Source organism: Oreochromis niloticus, linkage group LG7 (genome assembly GCF_001858045.2).
Source record: "Oreochromis niloticus isolate F11D_XX linkage group LG7, O_niloticus_UMD_NMBU, whole genome shotgun sequence".
NCBI lineage: Eukaryota > Metazoa > Chordata > Actinopteri > Cichliformes > Cichlidae > Oreochromis > Oreochromis niloticus.
This window is the reverse complement of record NC_031972.2, coordinates 56,181,614-56,207,276: the sequence shown is the minus strand read 5'-3', so window position 1 is coordinate 56,207,276 and position 25,663 is coordinate 56,181,614. Positions and strand designations below refer to the sequence as shown.

At 40.1% G+C, this 25,663-nt stretch overlaps 1 protein-coding gene across 1 annotated transcript; it reads right to left on the bottom strand.

The window, feature by feature from the left end:
* Window positions 1-295: 295 nt before the first annotated feature.
* nfat5a (nuclear factor of activated T cells 5a) lies at window positions 296-24,288 on the bottom strand. Its single transcript, XM_005470887.4, is given in 13 exon segments — window positions 296-4,230; window positions 5,508-7,542; window positions 7,628-7,812; window positions 9,346-9,478; window positions 9,598-9,650; window positions 9,752-9,886; window positions 10,008-10,180; window positions 10,308-10,498; window positions 11,107-11,290; window positions 11,433-12,054; window positions 14,659-14,676; window positions 14,679-14,786; window positions 23,924-24,288. Coding segments are annotated over 13 exon segments (4,293 nt in total). The 5' UTR covers window positions 23,997-24,288; the 3' UTR covers window positions 296-3,847.
* Window positions 24,289-25,663: the final 1,375 nt, after the last annotated feature.

The following is a 25,663-nucleotide window of genomic DNA, read 5'->3' as shown; positions in this document are numbered from 1 at the left end:
CGTCCCTTTAACCTCACATGTACAAATCTCATGAGGCATGAAAAGCATTTTCAATAGAAAACAACAAGGTGACAATTCACTGGTGAAGCTGCACAATATTATGTTGATATCTTGCAACGGATTGAGAATATGTTAAAGTATAACAGTTACGTTTATGTCCGTGTCAGGGGGAGGAGAAAGTAACGGAAAAGCTTTCGGATGTTAAACAGTCTTAGAGAATAAAAAGGAGCAATGAGACAAAAGGGACACCAGTAAACACAGCAGAGCAACGTTTAAGTTATCAAGGCACACAAAGTTCTGTTGAAAGCATCACAATTGAAATTCAAAATACCCCTGCAGTATATTTCACATTTAAATATACATGGATATTCATTTACATGACTGAAGGACAAAAATATTATGCAAAGATTTGTGTGCTCTTTTCAACGCCTTTAAATCAACACGGTTTCTTTTTTTTCTCTCCCCCCGGTGAAGTGGCTATTCGTCAAAGTCGGACTGAAATTAATAATAATAAAACTAATGGTCGGTTTTGAAATTACACCACAATCAAAAACAATTTGACCAATGTGCAGTGACACAAATGACAGCTGGTGCCGCCCTGCCCATCCCCTTCCCTCCACCTCAAAATATATATGTTCTCTAAGCCTAGAATTGGTCCGATGTCAGATGTAGAGCAAGCCCCATTCCACACACCATGAGGTAAAATTTACATTCATGAAACCGAAGTCACGGGTTGGCTTTCTGTGTTGGTATGGCTTTAAGAGGCATTACTGTTCCGCACTTCTTCCACAACATCATGTGCTCTTTAGCTCCCCTAACTGAGAGGGATGGAATGCTTGGAAACATCACTACTGCACTCTAACTTGATCTACAGTTAATGGACGAGTCAAAGTGCCATTTGAGATGCATGATGTTAAAAAACAAAAACAAAAGAGTTTAAAATACAAAACGCCCACACAAAACACACAGAGCACAAAAAAAAGAGGAGAAAACTTCACGTTATGTTCTACAGTTTGCGTAAAGTCAATATCATGACAGTAGATTTAAGTCTAACATAATCGCTTGATGTCCACTTACATTTCTAGTTTCAGTCATAGACTTAACAATAAACCTGCGCTTCATTTCAGGGGAAAAACCAACAAAACACTAGCAATGATAGTTCTTTGCTATGAGCAAAAAAGAAAAAGTTTAGTTTAGTTTTACAAAAATACTCTACATTTTGATACATGGATACAAAATTCTAAAAAAGATAAGTTACTTTTAAAATGGATCACTAACAGCTGCAAAGATAAAAGAGTATGACCATGAAAATGTAAACAAATGCATGTGAGCAATGCGATTCTAATGTCTGAAGTCTCCAAGAAAAAAATCATGTCTTTTTTTGGGGGGGGAGGGGGGCATAATGCCAAATTGGCTAATATCAGATTTGGAAAGTTCAGCAATGTCAACTCTTCATTGAAAAATAGAGTAATGTATCAAATCAGTGGAAATGTTAATGAGATAAACTGATCCATGAAGCAAAGTACCTTCGCAAAACTATCAGAAATCTTGTAAAAGAGCAAAACAAAACAACCCCCCAGCATGCTGAATTGTTAGCCATGTGAGAGCTGCATTATGTGAACGAACAAATACAAATGAGTAAACGTTACGATGGCAAGGACAAAATGGCGACCATTCACAATCAGGAGCTTTGGTATGCCTGGGTGGGTGCACTCCAGTCTGATCCCTCAACAACAGCCAGCTCTTTGCTTCCAAACTAAAAACAAATGCAAGTGCTATTGATAGTACAAACTGTACTAACACGACGACAGAAGTGCCCATTACTCCTCTACATAGCACCAAAGATGAAATCAAAAATGACAACCTCTATGTAACAGATTTCATCTACCAGTGAGCCCCTGTTCACAACACAAAGGACAGGAGCCAGCTTCATGCGGCACCAACCTGCACGGGCTACAAACAGAAACAAAAACTTAATATCGAAACACAACACGAACAACAGTAAAAACATTCCAACGAGAAGAACCGAGACTTAGTACAAAAGAAAAAAACCAAAACAATGAAGATCCTTCATGTAAATGTACAAACTAAACGAATCAGTATTTCAGATGTGTTGTCAGTGTCTAAAACACAAAAGGCCTAGTTACCACTCAAACACTGACAAGTGACAATGCCGTTTGTGGGAATGGCTGTTTTTGGATAGACTTGACTGGACCACTGGGACTGAATACAAAGAGGGACTCAACAGTGAGCAGACGTTCTATACAAAGTTGTCTAGACCTCAAAAATATTCTGACATGAGAGAAAATGTAAAAATGATGTATCTATTTGTACAAAGACGACTGCTTTCATTTTTTTTTCTCTTCTTCTTTGTTTTTTTTTTTTAACCCCACCCACTGGACGTTTCAGAGTACAAATTCATCTTAGATCAGTAGAGAGCTGTGGACGGATATAAGGAGTAGCAGGTTACACAAAAGAGGTTATAAAGTGCTTTAGATAAAATGTTTATAAAACCACACAACACTCCATTTTCACTAGTGGAAAGGTTTTTTTTTCTATCCACATTTAACTGATAAAGAGTTAACTTTTTCAAAAGCAAAAAAAAAGAAAAAAAAGAAAAAAATATACACACTAAATAGTTGAATGCTATTTAAAATTTCACCAAGAAAGCATCTGCAACCTCTGCGATGAGGCCTGCACATAAGAGAACACTGGGAAGTGCCAAGCAAAGGCCACGTCACATTATTCACCAGGATGAATCTCATTTATGAGTGTGCAATATTCCCTCAACTCACCAGGGTGCTTTCAGTAACACAATGTCTTTACCACACTTTTTGTGATAAAAGTTAATTTCATACTTGTGGTGCCAACACCAATATTAAACTGTGCTGCCTCTAATAATAAACCCGCTTGAGTGCAGACTCCACCCATGCCAGTAAATGTTATTAAAAGAAAACATGAAACATTATCCTACAAAGAACTGTACAGTCTAATATTCTGTACTCTTGGAGCAAATTTCATGGCATTTTTGACATATGGAAATGTAAGCTGTTTATTAACAGCATGATTGTTCATATTCTCCACAGCAAAAGAAGTTTAAATCTAATTACTGTGACGTGACTTCATCCCTGTTTTTACATCAGCTAATCTCCCAAACTAACTAAACAGTTAATTTGTTTTTAAAGTTGGTGTTTCGGGTAAGATAACAACTAGCTGAGAAATGTGTGAGGAGTTTACACACTCAAAATGAGATTCTGCCTTTATCTGACAGTTATGTGCAATCTGATCTTCCATAACTGACTGTTTTTTTATTTTTAAATCTGCCTTCACAACACTCTCCCATCACAGCACCATTCCTCTGTCACCGTTCCTCTGTCGCTGACATTCTTCATCCCTTTCCTGTTTTTTCCACAAATATCTTTATCCTTATCATCATCATAATCATTACCACCACCGTCATCATCTCTTAGGCTCACATTATTTTAAAAAGAAACAAAAAAAAAAACAACTGGCAACAAAACACTGCATTTGTGCGGCTGGATAAAGCAGTTATTACAGGCCTCTCTGATCCTGCAAGAGGGGTAATAACAAAGGTGGGTTCATTAATTCAAGAACAATGGATGAATGGAGGCTACAGTTAATGATAAATATTTCTTAAAAACAGGTCACATGAACTCATGATTTGGGTTTTCAGTAAAAAGGGCAAGTAATTCTTAAATATTTAAATGACTTTTTTTTTTTTAAGCATTGGCACAAACCCCCACACAGGGCCGTTTTTAGGGTGTATAACTCTGAGCTACATACATATCACTCACCCCCTAAGTGCTGACAATGGTCCAAACAATAATCACTGCTTCTGTAGGCTTTCCAGTAGGTCCTCAATTTTATCCATGCTGGACGATGTTGATATGGATGCCTGCAGTTGATTCTGTAAGCTGCTCTGTATCTGTGTCTGTAGACTGGTCTGCATTGGTGTTGGTAGGCTCGCTTCTATGTTTCCTTGTAAACTGGACTGAAGGGCTGTTTGTGTGTTTGCCTGCATTGCGTTCTCCAGGGTGGTCTGCATTTGTGCCTGAAGGGTGTTCTGCAAGCTGCTATGCATGGTAGCTGGGATTGGGGAGGCAGCTTGGGCCATGGGCTGATCCAGCAGAGTCTGCATGTGACCGGAGTTCTGGATTTGGTTCTGGGCAGGTTGGCTGGGTCCAGAAGACGTGAGCAGCTGGGATGAGTCTAAAAGAAAAAGAAAATAATATTATCCATCATTAAACAGTAAATGTAGCATATAACTGTAGCAATGGAGTAACTCAAGAAGCATATGGATTAGAGATGTGCATGACTAGATGACTAATTATCACTACTGTCACTAGTGGGTACCAGACATACTAGCTGTTTAATCTAATTCTTTCAAATTTTATTTGATGCCAAATGCCGATATATTGTTGTGTCCTGGATATTATGCAGCCATCTATCACCAGATGGAGCATCATTGTTGACAAATGCCATAAATCTGTTAATCAGGCTTGATTTTTTTTGTTAAGACTATTAGGGTTAGGTCTTTTAAAAGTAAAAGAATGAGTTTGTGGATACAAGCGGTACTCTTCCTCTGAAGGGTGGATGGACTCTCCCTTAGCTATAGGGTGAGGAGTTCAGTCACGGGCTCAGAGTAGAGCCGCTTCTGCTCAACATCAAAAGGGGTCATTTGAGGTGGTCGCCTCCTGAGTAAGATGTTCCAGAGGGGCATGTCCCACTTGGGATACACAGGAGAGATTAGACCTTTCGGCTGGCTGTGAACAACTCAATGTTTTTTTTGAGAAGTTGGAGGTGGTGGCTGGCAACAGGGAGGTCTGGGATTCTCTGCTTAGGCTGCTGACCCGTGACCCAACTTTAGATAAGCAGAAGCAAATGGCTGGATTATTTATTTATTTATTCTTTTAGATTTTAACTTTTAATTAAGTGGTTGTCAAGACTTTTCGAACAAGGTGCATCATTCAAAATAGACAATATGCCACACTTTTCAGTTGCAATTTATTCATTTCTCGGATGTCAATTTGTCATATTTTAATAATATGTGAACATCATTTTTAGTACCATGTTTTCTTATTATATTTAATATTGGATTATTTTAAGTGTTTTTCTTTTTCTTCATTGTCTGGAGTAAAACGTGAAATATTCATAATGCAACATGTGAGGTGCTGCACAGTTAAGAGGCATGATTTATTGTTGATAGATGTGATTAATGGTTTCAAATGCCTTTGTTTAAAGATTTTGACATTGTCCATTATGCTTAATATCAGAGTGTTTCTTAGTTTTAGACTAGTCGGTTAGTCAAATTTTTTATCCCTCTCATTTAGCTGACTAACAGAATAGTCACCAAGAACCAAATATGGATATATACAAGTTAATAGGTCGATCATGATAGTACCATATGCTTCAGAAAATACGAATTTAATACGGTTAACTTTGATTTACTCTAGATTAAAAGGTGTAGAGGATCAAAATTGTCTTACCATTCTGAATGCCAAAAACAAACAGACTGGCCTGTCCTTGAGAAGCCACATTGCCACCCACAGATGTCTGGAAAAGCTGCTCTGGGGGCTGCTGACCAGGGCTGGCTACCACACCCACACCACCCTGCACCACAAAAATGGTTGTGGCGGGGGCTGGAGCCTGGTTGTTGAGGTCCTGTGAGCCAATAGTACTCTGCAAGCTGGACAGATTTGTCTGTGGTATGAACAGCTCCACAGGTTGATTGTTTTGGACAGAGCTTGAACTTGGGCCCACTTGCATTGGCTGCTGTTCCTGGAACAAGCTCTGTTGTTGGTTCTCAGTGGTTGTTGAGTTGCTGCCCGAAGAGCTCTGGTCTTGGAAGGACATGGGCTCTGCTGTATCTGACTGGGTGATTCCAACACTAATGGTCCCCATAGGGGAAGGGCCTTGGGTCTGGGTGCTAAAGAGAATAGTAGGAGCGATAGCCTGTGGGTTCAGATCTGTGGTGCAGAGAAGCAGACCTGTTTGCTGTGGTGCAGGGTTGCCCTGTGAGTGATTGGGAATACTTTGAAATAAGGAACCCTGCTGGCCCATTGGAAGCTGTGCTGATTGTTGTTGGTTCTGCTGTGGGGACTGCTGCTGATCCATTGGGGTGCTCTGTTGCTGCATTTGAGACTGCGGTTGATTTTGAAACATTGAAACGGACTGAGGTTGGCTGGCTGATGTCTCCATGGAGGAGAGGAATGCCAGCTGCTGCTGTTGCTGGGGCTGGGGCTGGGGCTGATGGTTTGGCGTCAGGTATAGGGTTGATCCTGTGGACTGCGGCTCTGAGTTGAGACTGCCACTAGTCAGTACAGTCAGGGTATTCTGGATGAGGGCAGCCTGGACCTGCTGTTGGGACCCCTGGGTTTCGGCCATGGGCCTGGGCGATTGGAAGAGTTGCTGTGGGGGGGATGTGTGTGAAGGAGGCTGTGTTGGGAAGCTAGTCTGGATAGTAAGTAGTTCTCCAGCCTGTTGAAGGAGAGAGCTGGCCTGGAGGTGTTGCTGTAAATTTTCCAAAACCTGCTGCTCTTGAAGTTGCTGCTGTTGTTGTTGTAGGTTGCTCAACGCTTGATTTTGCTGCTGCTGCTGTTGTTGCTGTTGCAGCTGATGTTGCTGTAAATTGGTAAGAATATGATTTTGTTGTTGCTGATCCTGAAGTTGAATATTGTTTAGAACTTGCTGTTGCTGATTTTGTTGCAGCTGCTGTTGCTGTTGTTGAATATTTTCCATAATTTGCTGTTGCTCTTGTGGCTGTAATATAAGTTGCTGTTGCATCTGTATGTTGTTGATGACTTGCTGCTGTTGCTGCTGAAGGTTTCCAAGTATTTGTTGCTGTTGCTGCATTTGCTGTTGTTGAAACTGCTGTTGTATTTGTTGTTGCTGCTCCTGTTGTTGTATCTGTAGCTGTTGCTGTGCTGACAGTGAATTATCTGTACTCCCCAGTCTAAGGCTGTTCATGTTCTCCTGGACATGCTGCTGAAGGGAATCTGCAGAAGGTGTGGGGCTATACAGCACAGAGTTTAGCTGCTGCTGAGCTACAGCTGCTTCTAACACCTGCTGGAGTGTGGTGTTACTTCCTCCCTGGAGTTCTCTAACTGCCCTTTCCAGCTGGGCCACCTCTTCCTGGGGAAAGAGGGAGACCTGGGACTGCTGCGGCTGTGCCTGAGAGGAAGGTGCTATCTGTGGCATGGCCACAACCACCACCCCTGCACTACTACTGGAACTCTCAGGTGACAAGCTTTCCTGGGGGTCTCTAAGGAACTGCTGGGGGACTTCTGGTGTCACAGGTGGTATTGTGGTGTCTCCTGACACAGAGAAGGAGGTTGTTGGGGCAATTTCTTGCTTTTGTATCGTGCTGAGGGACTCTAAGCTAGGGAAGACCGGGGGTGCCTGGGGAAGGTCCACATCTTCTGATGGTAAGGGCATTGTTCTCTGAAAGGACTCTCCACCTGGATGAGGACTAGAGCCAAGGTCCAGAGTCTGCTGCACTGTGATGAGCGGGTCAGGGGATGACTGAGAAAGAAAAACGGTGTTACAGACTGTATTTCTCAAGCAAATATTTTAAAATCTCTTCCTCAAAAAGCAGGGGGTATCTTACTTTGAAGACCTCTGTGGATGGTGGATTGCTAGACACTTCCATAGGTGTGTCCTCTTGCCGTTTGGAAGTCTGGTCAGAGATTTCTGTTTGTTCGGAGGGCATAGATTTGATCGGGGTATCAAATAAGCAGGTCTTGACCATGGATATCCCCTCCGTTTTTACTGTCAGCACATTTGAGTTATCAGCTGGAGGTAAGAGTGGAGAAAAGGACTGTTAGAATGTGAGATGGCAATGATTAGCTACTTGAAATCTACATGAGGAGCTTAGCACACATGACAATACATGACAAGCTGCATGTTCCATGTTTGTAATGGATGATGTGGAGAAAAAAAACCCATCCAACACCAAGCACAAGGCAGTTTGCAACAACCATACAAACCAGGAGGGTATTATCTACTTTTACCATGACCACTTGCCATCAAAACGCTTTTTGTAATCCAACTAAGAATATTATTTGTTAGACTGCGCACATGGCAAACAGCTACTTCGTGTTCCTATTTTAAACTTAAATTGAATCAACTAAAATTACTAAGCTTCAACATCCAGCTTAAAAAGGAAGGAGTTTCCAAAGTTCAACCAGGAATTTTAAAACCAAGAAATAGATGTTTCTGATGATGGGCGTGACAGCAGCAAAGCATTCTGACACATTTTGTTAGTAAACCTTTCTATCCAGCGGATTATATAGCGTTCTGTGTCTTAAATATGGAGGCTGTTTTTGACACCCTGCACCTTCACCGTTTCCCTCTCACTCTCCCACTCTTACCTGTGGTCCACCTCCTCTTTATTTTCTGTGCAGTTTCTTCTTTTCCCCTTGTCACTCAGACTCAGGCTACCAGCTTCACCGTGCCTAAAATTACTTGAACCTCCTTCCATCTTCCAACAATACGCTGATATGGACTTATAGATTCACTTAAACAGGATTTTCAGTGAGTTCAACAATTCCTGTTTTTATGTTAGCTGGTGGGGGGCTTTGACAGTTCTTTGCCATTTTGAGCTTTAAATTTTTAAATTAAACACAAGAAAAAAAAAACAATTAAATAACCTTGTAAAGTAAAAGCCATAAGTGTCTGTTTTATGAAATGTATTTGACATTTGCAGATTTCAAGTAAATCAATACGATATTCCGAGGGTTTTTAGTAGAGATCACTTACAATAAATCAACTGCTGAGACTTATGATTATACATTTCCAATTTCTTAAATGCTACATCTCCTAAAATAACAATAAAACAAATAATTCAGATTATTTAAATAAACTACCATCCTGCTACTACAATCCCTTGTTAATAATAAGATCGCTGACTGCTATGCCACCTATTCCAGACATTGGAGCATTTTTTCACCAAGCCAATGTCAGGACCAATTCAATCTGCTACACATTTACATATTAAACCTTCAACTGTTAGTGGAAACACAAAGGACTGCCAGTGATCCCTACATCTCTTTTTGCCATCAGGGTAAATGTGTCTGTGACAGCAATAATTGCGGCATTGCTTAATCAGCCATTAGATTTGTCTATATGATTGATTATAATGGTGTAGTGCTATTAAAACTTGTTATAACTATCTGAAAATGGTAGCTCTATTCACTGACTTCAGAACAGAAATAGCCCATAAGTGTCACACTTAGCAATAAGTGTCAACCTTTAAAAGCCATCAATGCCATGACGGCAGAAAATCGTGAACTATGTAACTTTCATGCATAGGCTGCTTGCTGTTACCTGAGTCTGGAGTGTAGGTGAAGGGTTGGGCTTCATGTGATCTACCAGCATTGGTCATCACAAAAATACCCACAGAAACAGGAGAAGTGATTGACTGGTTGTGAAACGGAGGGACTGTCACTATCAAGTGATTCTGGAAAAAAAGATCACATTTGTGTGTGAAATGTATGCTGAAAAACAGGTTTGATACAGCAGCTTAGATTATTCAATGAAAAACTCAAGGGGATCCCCATCATCCCCACTTGCATATACCTGATGGAAAAGATCCATGTCAATCTTTGCTTCAGCTTGCCAGGAATTATCATCTGAAAATTCAATAAAATTTGAGAGAGTTTATATGCAGAAAACCATCCACACACATGACATCGAGCTACAATGCTACTAACAAAAGAAATTGCTACAACACCTGTAATGTTCTCCTGAAAAATAACTTTGGTTCCTTTAAGGAAGTTCTTTCCGATTATAAAAACTTCCTCGCCTCCTTTCACGGAGCAGCTGTGGAGACTCTTTCTCAGGATCTCTGGCACTCCTGCTGGCTGAGCTGAAGAGTAACAGAAAATTCAAACTATCATTAATAACATAACATAAAACTAAAACATATCACTTTAAACAAAACATTAGCCATCAAACTGTTTCAGGAATCCTAGTTGGCTGTTACTCACTGCAGAGGATCGGCGATGAGGGAACCTGTAAAGTCAGGGTTGATCCATCAGGCTGGGGGATGTTGACTCTGAAGGCCAACCTGGCTCGTGTACTCTTCTTCTTGGATCCTGCAACACCAATGCGAGCCTCGACATCTGCATTACGGAGCTTCAAAATTCCTACACAGTCCACCCTGTAGAAACAACACAGGAAGGAGAAGGAAGGGATAACTAAATATACAAAAGCACATACCAAATACTTTTTAAATATCAACATTGCAAGTAATAACTAGTCTTTAATTATCTGTAATAACTCCTTACGCAAGTGTCATGTCATTGCTGGGCTCCAGAGGAATCTCAATAACTGTGGTGCCTTCTATGTCCACCTCTTTGCAAGCAGTGGTGTTGCGTCCTGTCACTCTGCATGCCTGGTAGAAACCGTGAGGCTTCACTCTGCCCGCATCATTTGCTACGAACACCTGCAGCACAACTGAGTCACTCACACCTTCCAACTGCAGACAAAGAAATAAAAAATAAAATTAGTTTTCCAGTTTCTAATAAAAACCCCAAAACAAACAAAAAACACAAAACAAAACACCTCAGCCCTGAAAGATTTTCAGTTAAATATAAAAGTTTTAATCATTTGCCAATCAGCTAAATTTTAATCATTTGTCTGTGCACATTATTCATGGTACAAAAGAAGCATGTTATCTGTTCATAACCACTGAGCCATTCAAGAGCGATGTCAAGAATTTATTACTTTAATAATGAATACAAGGCAATCACTATTTATTCACTTCCCCTACCCTGATTTATCATCAAGAGGTAAAGGTACTTGTTTGGTTGTTTGCAGTGTGAGTACTGGATTTACTGTTGATTTAAAAAAATAAATAATTATAAAAAGAAACGAAATCAAAGAGACAAGTAAGTTATCCATGTTAAATGCCAGCTATTGAAATAGGAGAAAGGAAACAAGCACATGGGCAGTGCCAGTACAATCTTTCTCTTGCAGTACTCCACACTCAGTGTATTGGTTATATTCGATCTTATTTGGCAGCTTCTTCCTTAGGTGGTAATATTTCGTTTGTTAAGAAGCTGCTGGAAGCTTTTGTACTCCAACCTTGACAGTGGGGAATCCTTGTTGTGTGCGATCTTTGACAGAACCTCTGCTGCCCTCAGTCAGATAGCGAGCTCTGTGCTGGGTCTCTGGCTGCACCAGGATCTTTAGCTCCTTCCCATCACTCCTCTGAGGGAACTGAGCAGACAGTGACCCACCTTTCACTGCAGTTCCTGACTCGAGAGAGCTGCAGAGGACCAAAAATGATGATGACATTAGTGTGACATCCAAGAATCCAATTACCCAATTATTGACCCTAATGTATTGCCACAAGGGGGAGAGGTACTCTGACCTAAAGAGAGAATGTACTTTAGTAAGTGTCACCATACCTGGATATGGAACTGGTCTTATCTGTGCCCAGCTGGGATAGCACATAGTGAGGGGCTTTGGCGCTGTCAGCATCAAACACATCCATGCTATCTTCTGGAGGAGCAGGCTTGGGACCGGGCCGCTGGCGAGGAGTGCGTTTTCTAGACTTGCGCGGCACCTCCGTGTTGTCATTGTAGGAGATGGAGCTGATCAAACTGAAGTTCGAGACAGAATCATCGGCCCACATGCTGCTGCTTTGCTCCGAGTCGGGACCTGGTGCACCAGATATGGTAGGTTCCTCTTGGCAAGACATCTGGCTGTCATCAAACAGATCCTCAGGTGGTGGGGATATGCTCAACACAGTCCTTCGCTTTGATGGAGTGTTCTGGGGCTGCTGGACTCCTAGCCCCGGCAACCCTCCTGGCCCTACATCCCCTACTGTGGCGTTTGCTCCACTGCTGCCTCTGCTGGGGGCGCCCTCCGCACCTTGCATCTCTGAAACACCAGCGCCATCTCCTCCGCTGGAGTGGAGATGCTGGGCAACCTTGAGATGGTCTGACGATGAGGTAGAGGGGCCAGAGGATGTAACGCCTATGGCGAGGGAGGAAGAGGCAGAAGGGCTGGAGGTGGAAGAGGTGGCATCTGTAGTAGTGCATATAGATATAAAAGTTAGGACAGATGTTCACCACATAGCAGGCTAGCAGTCCCATTCAAGCAGCTGAATTTGTGCATGATTTGTATAGATTTCCCCTCTTCCCAACTCTAATTTCAACAAACTGTTGTGGGTTATGTGCTCTCACTGTGCATGCGAGAGCTGTCAAGCACTGACCAAATGTTCTGAAGTTAAAGTTGAGAAGGGTACTATAGGTCCCACAATGTTTTGATTTCCTACAAAACCTCTGATTAAAAATCAATGTGACAAAACTGACATGCCTTGTTTACAAAAACAAAAGCAAGCTACAAGTTGTTACATACACATTGCCAGAAAGAAAAATAACAAAATCTGGTCAAACTCTTGTACAGCCAAATTTGCAAGCTGATAATGTGGCGCCAAATTAAATTTGCCAGGGTTACAGTAGAGTTTGTGCAATGTGCATTCAATAGTAAACAGTAGTTTGCGCATGCCAATTGGAATATTGGGTTGGGACTGAGCGTAGCCATGGAGACAGAATAAACAAGCCTCTGACCTATGGAGCAGTGAACTGCAGACCATTTTATATGCAGACACTCCCTGCCTCAGAGGGCACTTCCTGCAATAAAAACGAGACAGCCAATGAGCAACAAGAGAGCTGATCATTCAAGACTTAACTTCTGTCAATCAGTAAACTGGATGAGTTAATATACTGAAGGAAGGAGTATCTTTTGAAGTTTATCATTTATAGACACTCGGAAGCACGTTTGTTTGGTTAATTATGATCTAAAAGACATCACATGAGTCATGCTTTTGATCAGCACTGCTTAGGGCCAGCTGGGTCAGACATGATAGTAAAAAGGCAGCGTTAAAAAAAGAAAAAGCGCGCTCTCTCTCTCCAACATGACTGTTCACCGGTTAGTTTGCTTTTTAGATGAAAACCATGACTAGAATCCTTCACAGTTTTAACTGATGTCAGGAACATCAAAATGCACCATGATCCAAGATCAGGCCATTTTCTTTGCTTTTGATAAGTGATATTCAAAAATACAGTCCAACGCTTGCTGGGGCAACTTCACTGTTTCATGAGCAGACAAAACCTTTGTAATTAGTGAAAATGTTAGCAACTCTGTAACATGAGAGTCAAACACTTGTGCTCGGTTCACGGTGCAATAGATGCATCTCTTTTACTTTTGTTAAAGGCATTTAAAACTCAAACTATAGAGAGGGCAATACTCAAAGCGAAAGAAATTGAAAACGTGAAATGCAATATGCCAACTCTAAAACACTATATAACGTCATAACATGAGGGATGTCGTAGGAGACGATCTGGATCTGTAAAGCTGAGACAATCTGATATGTTTTTTTTTAAAATTTACATTAAGAGCCAAGGGAAAAATAAAATTTAGTACAAGCGTCAAAAAGTTATAAAAAAAAAAAAAAAGAAACCCAAAACATCGGTGAAACAATAAATAAGAGGCCATGTCAGCATGCAAACGCTTCATTCTGAATTTAAAATTTTGATGTAGCTGTACATGTATCTGGTGTTTCTTGTCAGAGATGCAAAGGTTGAGTCTGCTGTGATGGCGACAACAGGGGAATTCAAATTGGTATTTATCTGCTCAGCTATAATACATAATACATACAATAAATGATCTAAACTGTCAATGAATAACATGAACGGCAGAACACTTTTTCCTGGTCACACTTAAAAGACGCATAAAATTACCGCCTCTGGCCTGTGGGCCACACTTTCAGGAACCTGGCCACAAAGAGTGTTAAATGACCAGTTAAGAGTATTTAAGACATTAAGTGAGTTGATTTAGATTTATACTGTGAACTGGTTAAATGCAGTGGTAGTGGTGTGTTTGCAGAGTGCGTGAATATAAAAGGTGAAACGCTGTCATGGTGCTTGATATGTTTTGAAATTTTTTTATTAACACTCTAAAAAAAAAAATCAAACCATGGAGTGGTTAAAATGTTGCCACTGTAGAGTTGGTTCACAGCAGCTTCAACTCCATTGTTTAAAATACTCTCAAAACTACCTCCAGCCTCTGTACCAAAGTACACAACACTACTGAGCACACAGCTGTGTGGAGTTAAATGATATCTTCACATCAGGTGCTAAGGGTGTTGAAATTTTTCACTTGGCCCGGAAATATTGAGTGTCAAGTCAGGCTTCATAAGCAACGTCTCTTTCCATGCTGCTGCTAGTTAACAGGATCGCCCACCACTAACAGTAAAAGATGCTGACAGACAACAACACAACAGATATAAATACGGTATAATATTGGAAAAATTGAAAGTTACAACATATATTTGAATAAATCCTGTGTTTACCTGCACAGAAGGGCTTTAGAACTAAACCCCGACTGACTTGTTGGTGCTGTACCCTTGTATAACATGGGGCCCAGCTTTGAAATACTTAATACACACTAGCCTATATAAATCTCCTTTAGTCACAAATCTTGCCTCGGAAACTGATGAAAGGGTGAAGTTGCCCCCAGTCACTCAAACAAGGCCACATTTCTTTACCCCTGCTGACTTGGGTAATAGTTTGTTACAGGGAAACTGATCCCAGATCATGGTTTTCATGGACTGAGCAGGTAGCTCACCTGACGCCAAGGCTGCAGAGGGGGAGGTCCCGCCTCTCCCCCACTATTCTGGCTCATGGTGGGTGGGTCTGTCTGGGTGGACGACGGCTGGAGCTGGAGTTCTTTGGGGAGGAGGTCATATACCGACTCTGCCATAAAGGATGAGTAGGAGAATACAAATTAGTTTCTGAAAAATAAATGAGATTATTGGTAATTGGAGGACAATGCAACTATAAAAAGATCCATACCCACTCTTCTTAGATGAAAATATTCTGTTTTTAAATACCCATTTTCAGCAGGTTTCCCTTTAACCTGTTAGGAATGGTGGAGCATGATGAAATTAGCAACCTTCAAGTTACAACTACTCCCAACTTTTTAAAACTAGAACAAAAAAACCCATCTGCCTTTATTGCCAGTTAACTCAAATAGGTTTTGCCACAATTTAACCCTGGAAACATGACGCACACAATGTTCTAAATTATTCTACTGAAAACAAGGCCTCAAGGGTTGCATAAGGGAGCAGTCTTGGCCTCAAACTGAAGCTAATGCAGAACTGCTCTCAAGCACAGTCCAAGTAATAATACAACCACTGGAGCTTAGTTCTAGAAATCGTCACAATTCTTCACAAAATAGAACCATGCCAACAGTCAATTTCACTTCCACTAATGCAAGCTTCATGGCAAAAACAAAACTCCTGCAGTATCTCACCAAAACTGGTTGTTTCCTTATTTGCTATTCGAAGACAAGTGGAAGCAATAGTGCAATCCTCCCACATCTCTTAAAAATTCTGCAGTCAACACTAGCACAACACAGGGTATCTTATGATGAACTAAATTAGCCTCCCGTGGGGTTTGGTGTAATAAAACCCACAGAGTCATGAAGATATTTAATGGCAACATGATTCCTTGTAGACATAACGACCACTGCAGCCACACTGGAATAAATCAGATCTGATGCTAGATAAACACATGATTAGGTAGTGCGGTTGCTAAGAAACAGGCACCTATCAACACCTTGATATGGATATTTCAGCTTTGCATCAACAGCACCAAGGATGTGTAGTAGTCATCTGACACTTGCCTATGATTTTGTTCCCAACAGAGCAATGAAGCTGACAAGACACATGATCTTGCACTTCTGTGATGTCACGGATGGTGCTGAGCTGGTGGCAATGCATCACCAAAATTCACGCAAGGAACAAATAAAATCTGCTATTGTTTGCATCAAGTCCCCTTACAGCACTGCTGAATGAATAGCACAATCTAAATGTCAAAAGGCCAGAGAAAGTTTCATTTCTTTTTCTTAACAAATATAGAAAGCGCTGTGATATTTCACGGATCTTGGTGAGATCAGTTTCCTGTGCAGCTAGAAAAATAAAACGTGGATTTCAGTGAACCTGTTCACAGCGAGCTTCAGAGACTATAGAGAACTGCCAGCAACCGTCTAACTGTATGCACGAATATCACAACCACCCTCAATCTTCGCCTGTGGTGCGTGGCATGAAGAAAGTGAGTCTTTGTTGCTGATTGCATTACAGATCGACTGGCAGCGAGACATGACCTCAGCCTTAACTAGTATCCCTATTAACAATAGAAGCATGCATAGTGGGTCCACTGAAGATGTGCTGTCACCTGCTTTGAACCCATGTATATGCTTCAGTATTCAATCACATGCAAACAAATGTTCTCTTAATAGACTCCCAACACATGTGCAGGAGTAGCATGGCACTTCTGCTAAATAAGAGCAGCACATAATAAAAAACAAAGGACAGAAATTGCTGTTCACTAAGCTGGGTACCCTCTGGCCAAGGTTGGCAAAAGGCTTACATGTACTGGCTAGATCAAAAGGAATCCACACTGTGTTAAAGAATGTCACTGTTGGCCTGAAAGGGGTATAAATCACCCGTTCTCTCTGGGTGCTTGCTGGTCACACAGCAACACAAAACAACCACAGAAAGTCAGACTGTAAAAGGGTTCATTGTTCATAGATTTTTTTCCTTTAAAAAAAAAAAAATTTAAAAAAAAATCAGCACATGCACTACAAATGGTTGTTTATTAGAAATAAACTTTACAGAATCTTATAATCTGTTTGACTACAATTCAGAGCTTTACTAAATTACCCCTCTAAAAGTTCACCACAGTGTAGTTTAAGCCTAAAGGATTTGCTCGTGATGGGAAACCTACCCAAGAAATGTTTTCAAATCAGAGGCATTTTAAGGAGTCTTTAAAATAAAACCAGTTATGAATCATAAAAGCCAAAAATAATGATTAGCATGTTTACCTGCAGCACAAATTTGTTTAAATGTGCACAAACATTAGGTGGAGATGCACACAAGATTCAATTATCTTGTGACACAGGCCAATAACCACACATTGTTATTGAGTCAATCACTTCAGGTTCATAAATGCACAGATTAGATTGCTGTCAGCGATTTAATTTTTACTTTTGAACCACACTTCCCAGTTTAAGTTGTGCAGTATATGCAAAAGAGTGCTTCCATATTCAAACCGTGCTGTGGCTTGTGCTTGTGGAGACTTGAAGTAAAAATGATTAATTGGAGCCTTATTGCTATTTTCTCCCATTTATTCTCTATTTTCTTTCAATTTAAAATTCCATCTAAAGCATAAAAAATGCTCATAATAATCCACCAACTAAACAGCAGCATTTCCAAATGCTTTGTTGAGAGAGTCCAGCAGCCATAATGTTTAGTAGGGCTTTTATTTTCATGTACAATTTTGGCTTCTGGCGATTATTAAATTAAAATGAACGCGGTAAAACAAATATTCTGCTGCAATCAATTTCATTTGAATGTTCCTGTTTAAATTTAAATCCAGCAGAAGTTGTGCGTCTACACCCCTCCATAAACCTGAAACTCACTTAATCTTAATCCAAAAGCAACACAAATCATAACTTTCAAAACCAAACAAGCTGTCTGTAGGTGAAAATGTCACTTTCCCCAAGAGTGCAGCTCTGTGGCTACCTGGACTTCTTTTTTAAGCTTCCCATTTGTATATAAACCTCCTGTCGTGGAAGTGCTCTGTATAGCTTTACAAAGACAACAACATCAAACGAGTATCGCTGATTAAAGCTAGGTGATGTATTTGCTTTTTCAGGAAAACCAAAAAATTTTATTTTTATTTTTTAAAAGACTCTGTGGGCTTAGAAGCTGTTCTGCAGCATATACAAAAAAAAGTTTGAAGACAAATGTTATCTCAATTTTAAATGTGTGTGAAACAGTATACTAAGTGCTTCAATTAGTGGAAACGCCATACTAAGAAACTGCTGCAGTGTCAACAGCTGCTGTTTGGATTTTGTTGCACACCTTCTCCCGCATGTACAGCAAAGTCCTTGAAGCCAGTCTCATCAGTCATCACTCAGCAGCCGTCCTGAAATGCCTCCAGGAAAATTATCTTTAATTTTATTCGTCACCTGTGCTTAACCCTAGAACACCAACGTTGGATGATTTTCACCCACGCGCTTGTAGTCAAATGCCATCTTTTGTTTATTTCTCCCACAGCTGTCAGCGATGCACGGAGATTGTGCCTTCCCTGGACAAGGCTCACACGACAAGGAAGGGGTGGGCAGAAGAACAAGTTACGACTATTATTTAATTTTAAAAGAATATTTTCGTTTACGATTCCCTTTTTCTTTTTACCAATTTTGAAGCGTTTATATAGGGTTTCAATTTATGAGACGTTGTATAAGGGGAAATGTAACAAGAGTACTTCAATTTGCCACATATTGGGTTACTTATTTTGATGGGAAGTATATTTCATCAGGCATATTATATCAGGTAAAAAATACCTGACATTAGTGACAGTGTTATAAAACTGCACATTAGTGTTCTAGGGTTAAGAACTGCCCTCTATCGAAACAGATAAAAACCTCTTTAAATGTTTTCTGACCAATCCTTAAAATAGGTTTTAAAATGTAGGTTAACTCTCCAGTTCACAAAATACACTTCCTGCACTAGATTTTGGTCTTATCTTGCTTCATAGTAGCAAGTTTGACAAGTCTGTTTGCACAAATCTATAAGTTTGTCCAAACAGTAGCCTGCAGCACACTAACCTGCCAGGAGGTTGACTGACTTTAACCTAGAACAATTAAATTGCATCATCACATAGTTATGCACTGCTCATATTACACAAGCCTTAAAGGTTTTCCAAATAGCAAGGGCACCACTCCATTTCTATTCTTTAATGAAAGATGAGTAGACAAGCACGTTTGGTTTGTTTTTTCCATATTAAAAAAAAGGGGAAAAAAAGAGGAAAAATGCATCACAACCTACAGTGGTGCTTTAATTATGGTTTTGAACACATAACAATATGGTCAAGCCAGAGTACCGACATAAAAGCTAATTACCACATTCAAACCACAAAGAATATCATTTTGGGCTTTTAAAGCTAACCATTTATCTTAAATTTTAAATTACTGCAAGAAATGGCCAAATACAATTTTTATTTGCTTTCAGCCTGCTAGTGCAAATCAGATGGATAAACAAGGTTTAACAGAATTAGCTAAACTACATTTCTACAGTGTAAATTGATTGTACTGTCCTCCTAATCATAATTTTATGGATTCTGCTGGTGGCTGTAGCTATAGAGGTGAGCATGCATGGGGATGTGGATGTTAGCAGAGGGAAACCACAAGGCCACATTAATTATTAAACAATACCATACAAAAGATGGTCCTCTGCTAATATATGCAGGCAACTTTGTGACAACTACATATCTGAGCAACAATCAGCTGCTTCTAAAAGTAGTCTCTGGTCTCTACAGTGTACAAACTGAGTCTACATGTAATGCGTGCCATATGCATTTCAACTTTTAAAAACAGAAGCTCTGTGGCCTTTAACTTGTGCCCTGCCCCCACTGAACCTGCCATTTGTCCATCTCGAGAAACTGTATAACTTTTTGGAAGTGAGGCTGAATTTCACCGGTCCTTGAGGATTTAAAAAAATAAAAATTAAAAAAATAATCGAAAACCTGCGTCATGTGGGGAGATTTCAACACTTTACACCAGGCAACAGCTAGCACTGTCTGATGTCTAAAAACAACTCTAAGGACATTGTATTAAAAGAAAACATATGGAGATGATTGGCTTTCCTACTCCTGCACAAGACAATCTGCATTTATGAACAGGCCGCCAAAGGTGCACCAAACAGGCAAACACAAACTTGATTGTGATTTAAAGTTATGAGGCAGCATGCTTTAAAGGAATATTTCAAAGAGGAAATGTCTCAGGTGATTATGAATACACAGATATGTGCACATGCACATCATGCACATAACAGAATGAAAGATTAACTCCAGTTTCATGAATAGTTCACCATTTTATTGCAAGCTCAGCGGTGCTTGGGGCCACAGATACCACCTGGTGTGTCTAGGCGTTATTATTTATTAATTTCTGCATGTAAGAAAGACAAAGCGCCCCCCCCCTCCAAAAAAGGAAATCAATAATGGCAACATTAAACGAAGGAGTCTTAAGGCAAATGACTACAGTGAATCTGTACTGCTCTTTCGATCGATTCAAATGCAATTTGTTTCAAAAGCCGACTATGCAGTGGTGTACATCAGAAAATTGGCACAATGTACGCTAATTTAAATGATGATAAAGCACTTTGGATGTAGTTTCCAGTATGTAGCTCTTTGCTTACTTTGTCTAAGTAGGTATGGCCTGTTGAGAAAAAAAAAATAACAGAAAAAACAAACTTGACTTTTTTTCTTCTTCTTGGAAGCCATAATTTGGCCAATGTATCCATTTGTACTCAGATGAAAGCAGCAACATTTTTCACTTTAGTAACAAGTTAACTGACATCCATCTTACTTAGTCACCAGGATACATCATATATTGCGGCACGTGAATTACATTGAATGGGATTCTGTGCCTTCATTCAACGTAGCCAGAGTAAGTAGCAAGAGCTGCACTTGCACACTGTTGTCCCATTGCTATAGGCTGTTGCAAGCTTTTTTGTTGTCCGACACTTAACTGCATCGTTACTTTCCAATAATAATCATGGTTTCATTGAGTGTCCTGTAATAAATTAAATATCTCACAGGGTTTCATTGGAAAGTACTACTGTCTTTAGACTGTAGTGAAGTCAGCCCATGCTTTACCTTTAAAGGACGGCCAAGATTTACCCACAAGACTGCAGTCATTAAAGTGGAAGGCAGGGCTATTAACGCTAAAGCAAGGGAGAGTTTACTATTGGCCTACATTTATACCAGAGAGACATAACAATGGGAGAAGGGCCTGTTTTCTTTAAAAAGAAACAAGTGAATGTCTGTACTGAGTGTACATATTACATATTACACAAAGCAAAGGCAGCCAGGGACAAGTGGTTAATGTATCCTGTATGTAACCTGTGGGAGAAATGTGTTGTGGAAGTAAATCTCCCTTGTGTATATGCTACAAACAAAACATGTTTTTTTTTTAAATCAGAGTAATGAGAGTACCGTAAAATCTGTGTCCTGACATAAGGTAATAATGAGGAGAAAACCAGTATCCCACCAATCACAACCACTTACTAGAAATATCTATTGCTTTTACCATTTGTTAGTAACGACTGTAGTAGAATTACACATTCTCCAATACCCAATAAGTGTTTTCATTTAAACATTGTGCTACTTTCCTGTGAATTAAAACATCTTTGCAGTGAATTGTTGTTCAACTAGCCTAACTGGATCTCCTAAAAGCAAAATATAAAGTCTTTCACTCAATTCACTGTACATGCATGATGGGCATGAACAAAACTTTTGTTAAGTATGTTGACAATTTTTCTGGACCTCTCTTTATGTCCTGTGATTACTGGACACTTATCTTTGGCTAAACAGACATGATCGAGTAAGTAAGTAAGTAATTTTTAGGAAGGTACAGGTGCGCTTTTATGAGCGTCTGAGTTGGTGTTGGATGATCTTTTTAGCAACCACTGCACCGTTTTTCTCATCCTTCGTGCATTCATTATACGCCAGTCTGTGGTGTGTTTTCATGCAGCTGAATCACCAGGTTGTAATGCTTTGCAATGCAGACACAACTCTACAGCACTCTTTGCATATAATTTATTCTAGGTTAACGTCATTTAGACTAAATTCGAGTCATTTCCAAACAACGACTCATGCTCCACTTCGGGGGACAAGCTCTTCACATTTCGCTGCGCCAGACATTTAATTTCAGTCATTGGCTGTCTTCTAATGCACTGTTAGTCATCCAGGTAGTCCATAAAAGTTCAGTGGCTTTAATGCACTGCACTGTGTAGGAAAGCAAACATCTTTAATATTGCTTGAACACGTTTATTTAATTGTAGGGGGTCAAAGCATGTTCATGATTAATCAATTAACTGGGCAGCCCTAATCTGTATATCTGTTGAGTAGGTATTTGGTCTTCAATTTTGGGCTTTCAGTACTTGGATTTGGAAATAGCATCCCAGTTCGTCTGTCTGTTCATCACGTTTCAATTCACTTTGCTGTTGCTAACTCATTTTTTGCTAGGTTGAAGCCACTTTTCATTTCCCTCTGGCAGATTTTTTTTCGTTGGCTGATTTGAAAAACAAACAAACAAACAAACAAACAAACAAAACCCAACACTTTTACAGTTTTGCTCGAGGGCTTGCTCTCCTCACACAGGAACAACACTCTCTCTGCTGTGAGAAAAGGGAAGAGACTTTTGTGTCTCTCCGAGTAATCATAATTTTTATGTAAATATAGCCAAAAATCACTATCTTGATCATTAGTTATATTTTTATGGTGTATTGTCACAGTAATAAAATCAGGCACGAGTTCTTGAGCTGTCGAGGTTCCAGTAGGACCCTGCTTGCTTCTCAGTAAGCCCTGTGTTACTATTTCTATTCGTAACTTCTGAGATTTCACATTTTCCTCAAAACAAACAAACAAAAAAACAGAACCCACTAAATAATGCAATATATTCTGGCAGCTTGGCCAGTTGTCTCCACTCACCCACATAGTCTGACATACATGAGCACTCCCAATAGATCGTTGATGAGCATGTCTGTTACCTTGACCCCAACGTGAGAGCGCACACCCAATTACAGAGATATAAATAAACAGTCATCATGTGATACAGTGTGACCATATGGCAGTCTCAACTGAGAATTTCAGGGTCACAGAGCAAAGCTTTCTGCTGGCTCATGAGCACCCTATACATAGCAGCCAGACAGATGTGGGACCAGCAGGCAAGTTAAGGCCCAGTCGGGTATAAATAATATTTGAAAAAAAGAAAGAGAGAATAATTTTTGTTGATGTGATCAAAATGTAGGGGGGAAAACCCAAAGGGTTGAAATAGCACCATTGTTTTTAGAAAAAGGAATATGCATAAATTCTTGTGTCTCAGGTTACATTTGCACTTTAGGATCAATAGATTATATACAAGCCTCCCTCATAAACAAGCAAATGCATGATAACTGCCTGAGTCGAGTAAGCATATTCAGTGACAGTTGCTTTGCACATTAAATTGAGGCGGTGGTTAAAAAGGGGAAAAGACAGGCTTGCAGGCAAAGTGCTGCTCTAACCAAGCTAAATGCAACATTAGTTAACGGTTTCGCACTCCAGAGATGCAGCAACACCCACCTAATAATAACATAACAGTTGGCTGACACGTGTGCAGCGATATTAGAGGCAGAATATATTTTGGCACCAGAGGGCCCCTTATCCTGACAGGCAGAATAGCACACTCTAGGCTTTGAAGAGCCAATAACTGCATTCTTTCAGTGAAACCAGAGAATGTGAGGAGGATACCCTGGCTCGATTCCACCAAACAAACCAAAACAACAGAGGGACTGTCACTCGGTAAAACCAAACAAGGAGAAAACACAGGACAGCCATGCACTACTTTTCCATCCATGCGATATGCGCACACACAAATACACACCTCTGCAGAACCCGAGCACTACTTAAGTACCTTAAACCACGGAACAATGTGGTGGGTAGACAGCGACCTCACAAAGCTGTGTTAGCTCATATAGGCACCTAAAATGATGCTAGTCATCAATCTGCATGACAAGTCTAACCAAAAAACACACATAATTGTTGTTACATTTACTTTACTATTCCAACATACCATGCTTTTCCACGCATGTGACATGGACAACTAACCAGCAAGGGTAGTCGAGCTGACTAACTATGCTAGCTAGTCTTGCTACTAGCAGAAAAGAGGCTAACCATTGCTAGCTAGCAGCTTAACATGAGCTATCAAGACAATCATATTAGTTCCTATTAGACAAGGACAAAACGGATTAGCGACCTCGCAGTACCTTCCTTTAGATAAATCTTACCTTTAGAGTATAGAGATTTGGGGGAATTGAGGTCGATATCCGAGCTAAGGAGGGATATAAAATCAGAGGGCATCGCAGCGCTTCATCGAGGGGAGGAGAAGCGGACACTCTTTAGTAGAAACGAAGTCGGCTGCTCCTGGCGGATAAATATTACGTTTTACAAGCGGAATGTTTTAATATACATAGTATAAAACCGTAACAATCTTAAGGCGGCAAAAAGAAAACTTTCAAAACCAAGAAAAAAAACAAAAACGTTATCTAGCACGTCTCACGTTTGTGTGTCTTTGCTGAGAGGAGACACGTTTCGTGTAACGTTGAGACAAACACACACACCGACACACAAACACACTCGACTACAGCGGGTCGACCTACCTCCTCCTAGCCCGCCTCTCTTTGCTGAGAGCATGCGCAGTGGCCCGAGTGAGAATAGAGGATTTCCAGCCATCAGAAGAAAAGGAGTATAATAGCTTGGATCGTTCTTATTTTAGGATAAATGGCATCAGGTAGAACCAGCTCGTGTGACCTAGATAGATTTATCCTGATTTCACTTACACCGTAAAAGTAAGAGTATCTTGTTATAGTTTTTTTGGATGGTGTTTATAACAAATTGAAAACTATGCAAACATTTTATCTCTTATTTATGTATAACTATTAAAGGTGGGAATCACCAGACATCCCGTGATTCCACATCACAATACTTGATTCACAGTATGATAATATTGATATTTTTAACATTCTGTAATGTCCTGAGTATTGCAATAATACATGTTGCAGTTTATCACCTTTCCAGCATACTAACACTGTAAGATGAAGACAGGTCAGTCTGACATTATTTTACAAAGGCTCATTCAGACTGATGGGAACACGTTAGCACATCGGTCTGTTGTTATTGATAGTAATTATTTGACATCTCTCTGAGAGTGATTGCAGTCAGTCCTAGTCAGACTGAGAGTGTTTGCAGAAAGGTTGCCTCGTTGCAATCATAAGGGGTTGTGAGTACCCTCGAGCTTTGGGCAACCATCTAGTCACCACATGTTCCAAGAAGTCGCAGAACGTGAAAAAATTCAATACATAACCAGTCAGCCACTGTTTTTTCATTTATTGATAGATTTTTTTTTGTAGATGCAGTGAGGTTGCATCATATCAGTATCAATATTTATTGTCCCTGTATTGATACTGTATCACCAAGCAAAGTATCACAATATTGATTTTACAATACAGTAACATTTATATTGTGAAACTCAGTAGTCAAAATCAATATTGATATTGCCTCCCCCAATCCTAACTAAATACTGTTAAAAAAAAAGCTAATAATTATTATTATTGACAGTACCTTATTATAAAAGCTAGCTAAAACAAACTTAAAACCAGGTCATTATAAGGAATATACAAGTTCTTTTTCTTGCATCATGCAACCTTTGTTCAATATCTGAAGTAAACCATCCAAAGCAATGAACAGCACACAAGCATGGCGAACATAAGGGTGCAAGCAGGGTGATGTCAGTAAAGATGATTATCAGGGGTGATTTGTGACAGAAAATAGTAGAAAGACTTAAAGGGACAGTTTACAAGATGGTATTGACACCTACCATGGTGTATGGTTTGGGGACAGTGGCACTGACAAAAAGATACACGTCTGAGCTGGAGGTGACAGAGCTTAAGACGTTAAGGTCTTCACTGACTAGAATGGACAAAATTAGAAGTGAGTACATCAGAGGGACAGCTCAGGTGGAGCAGTTT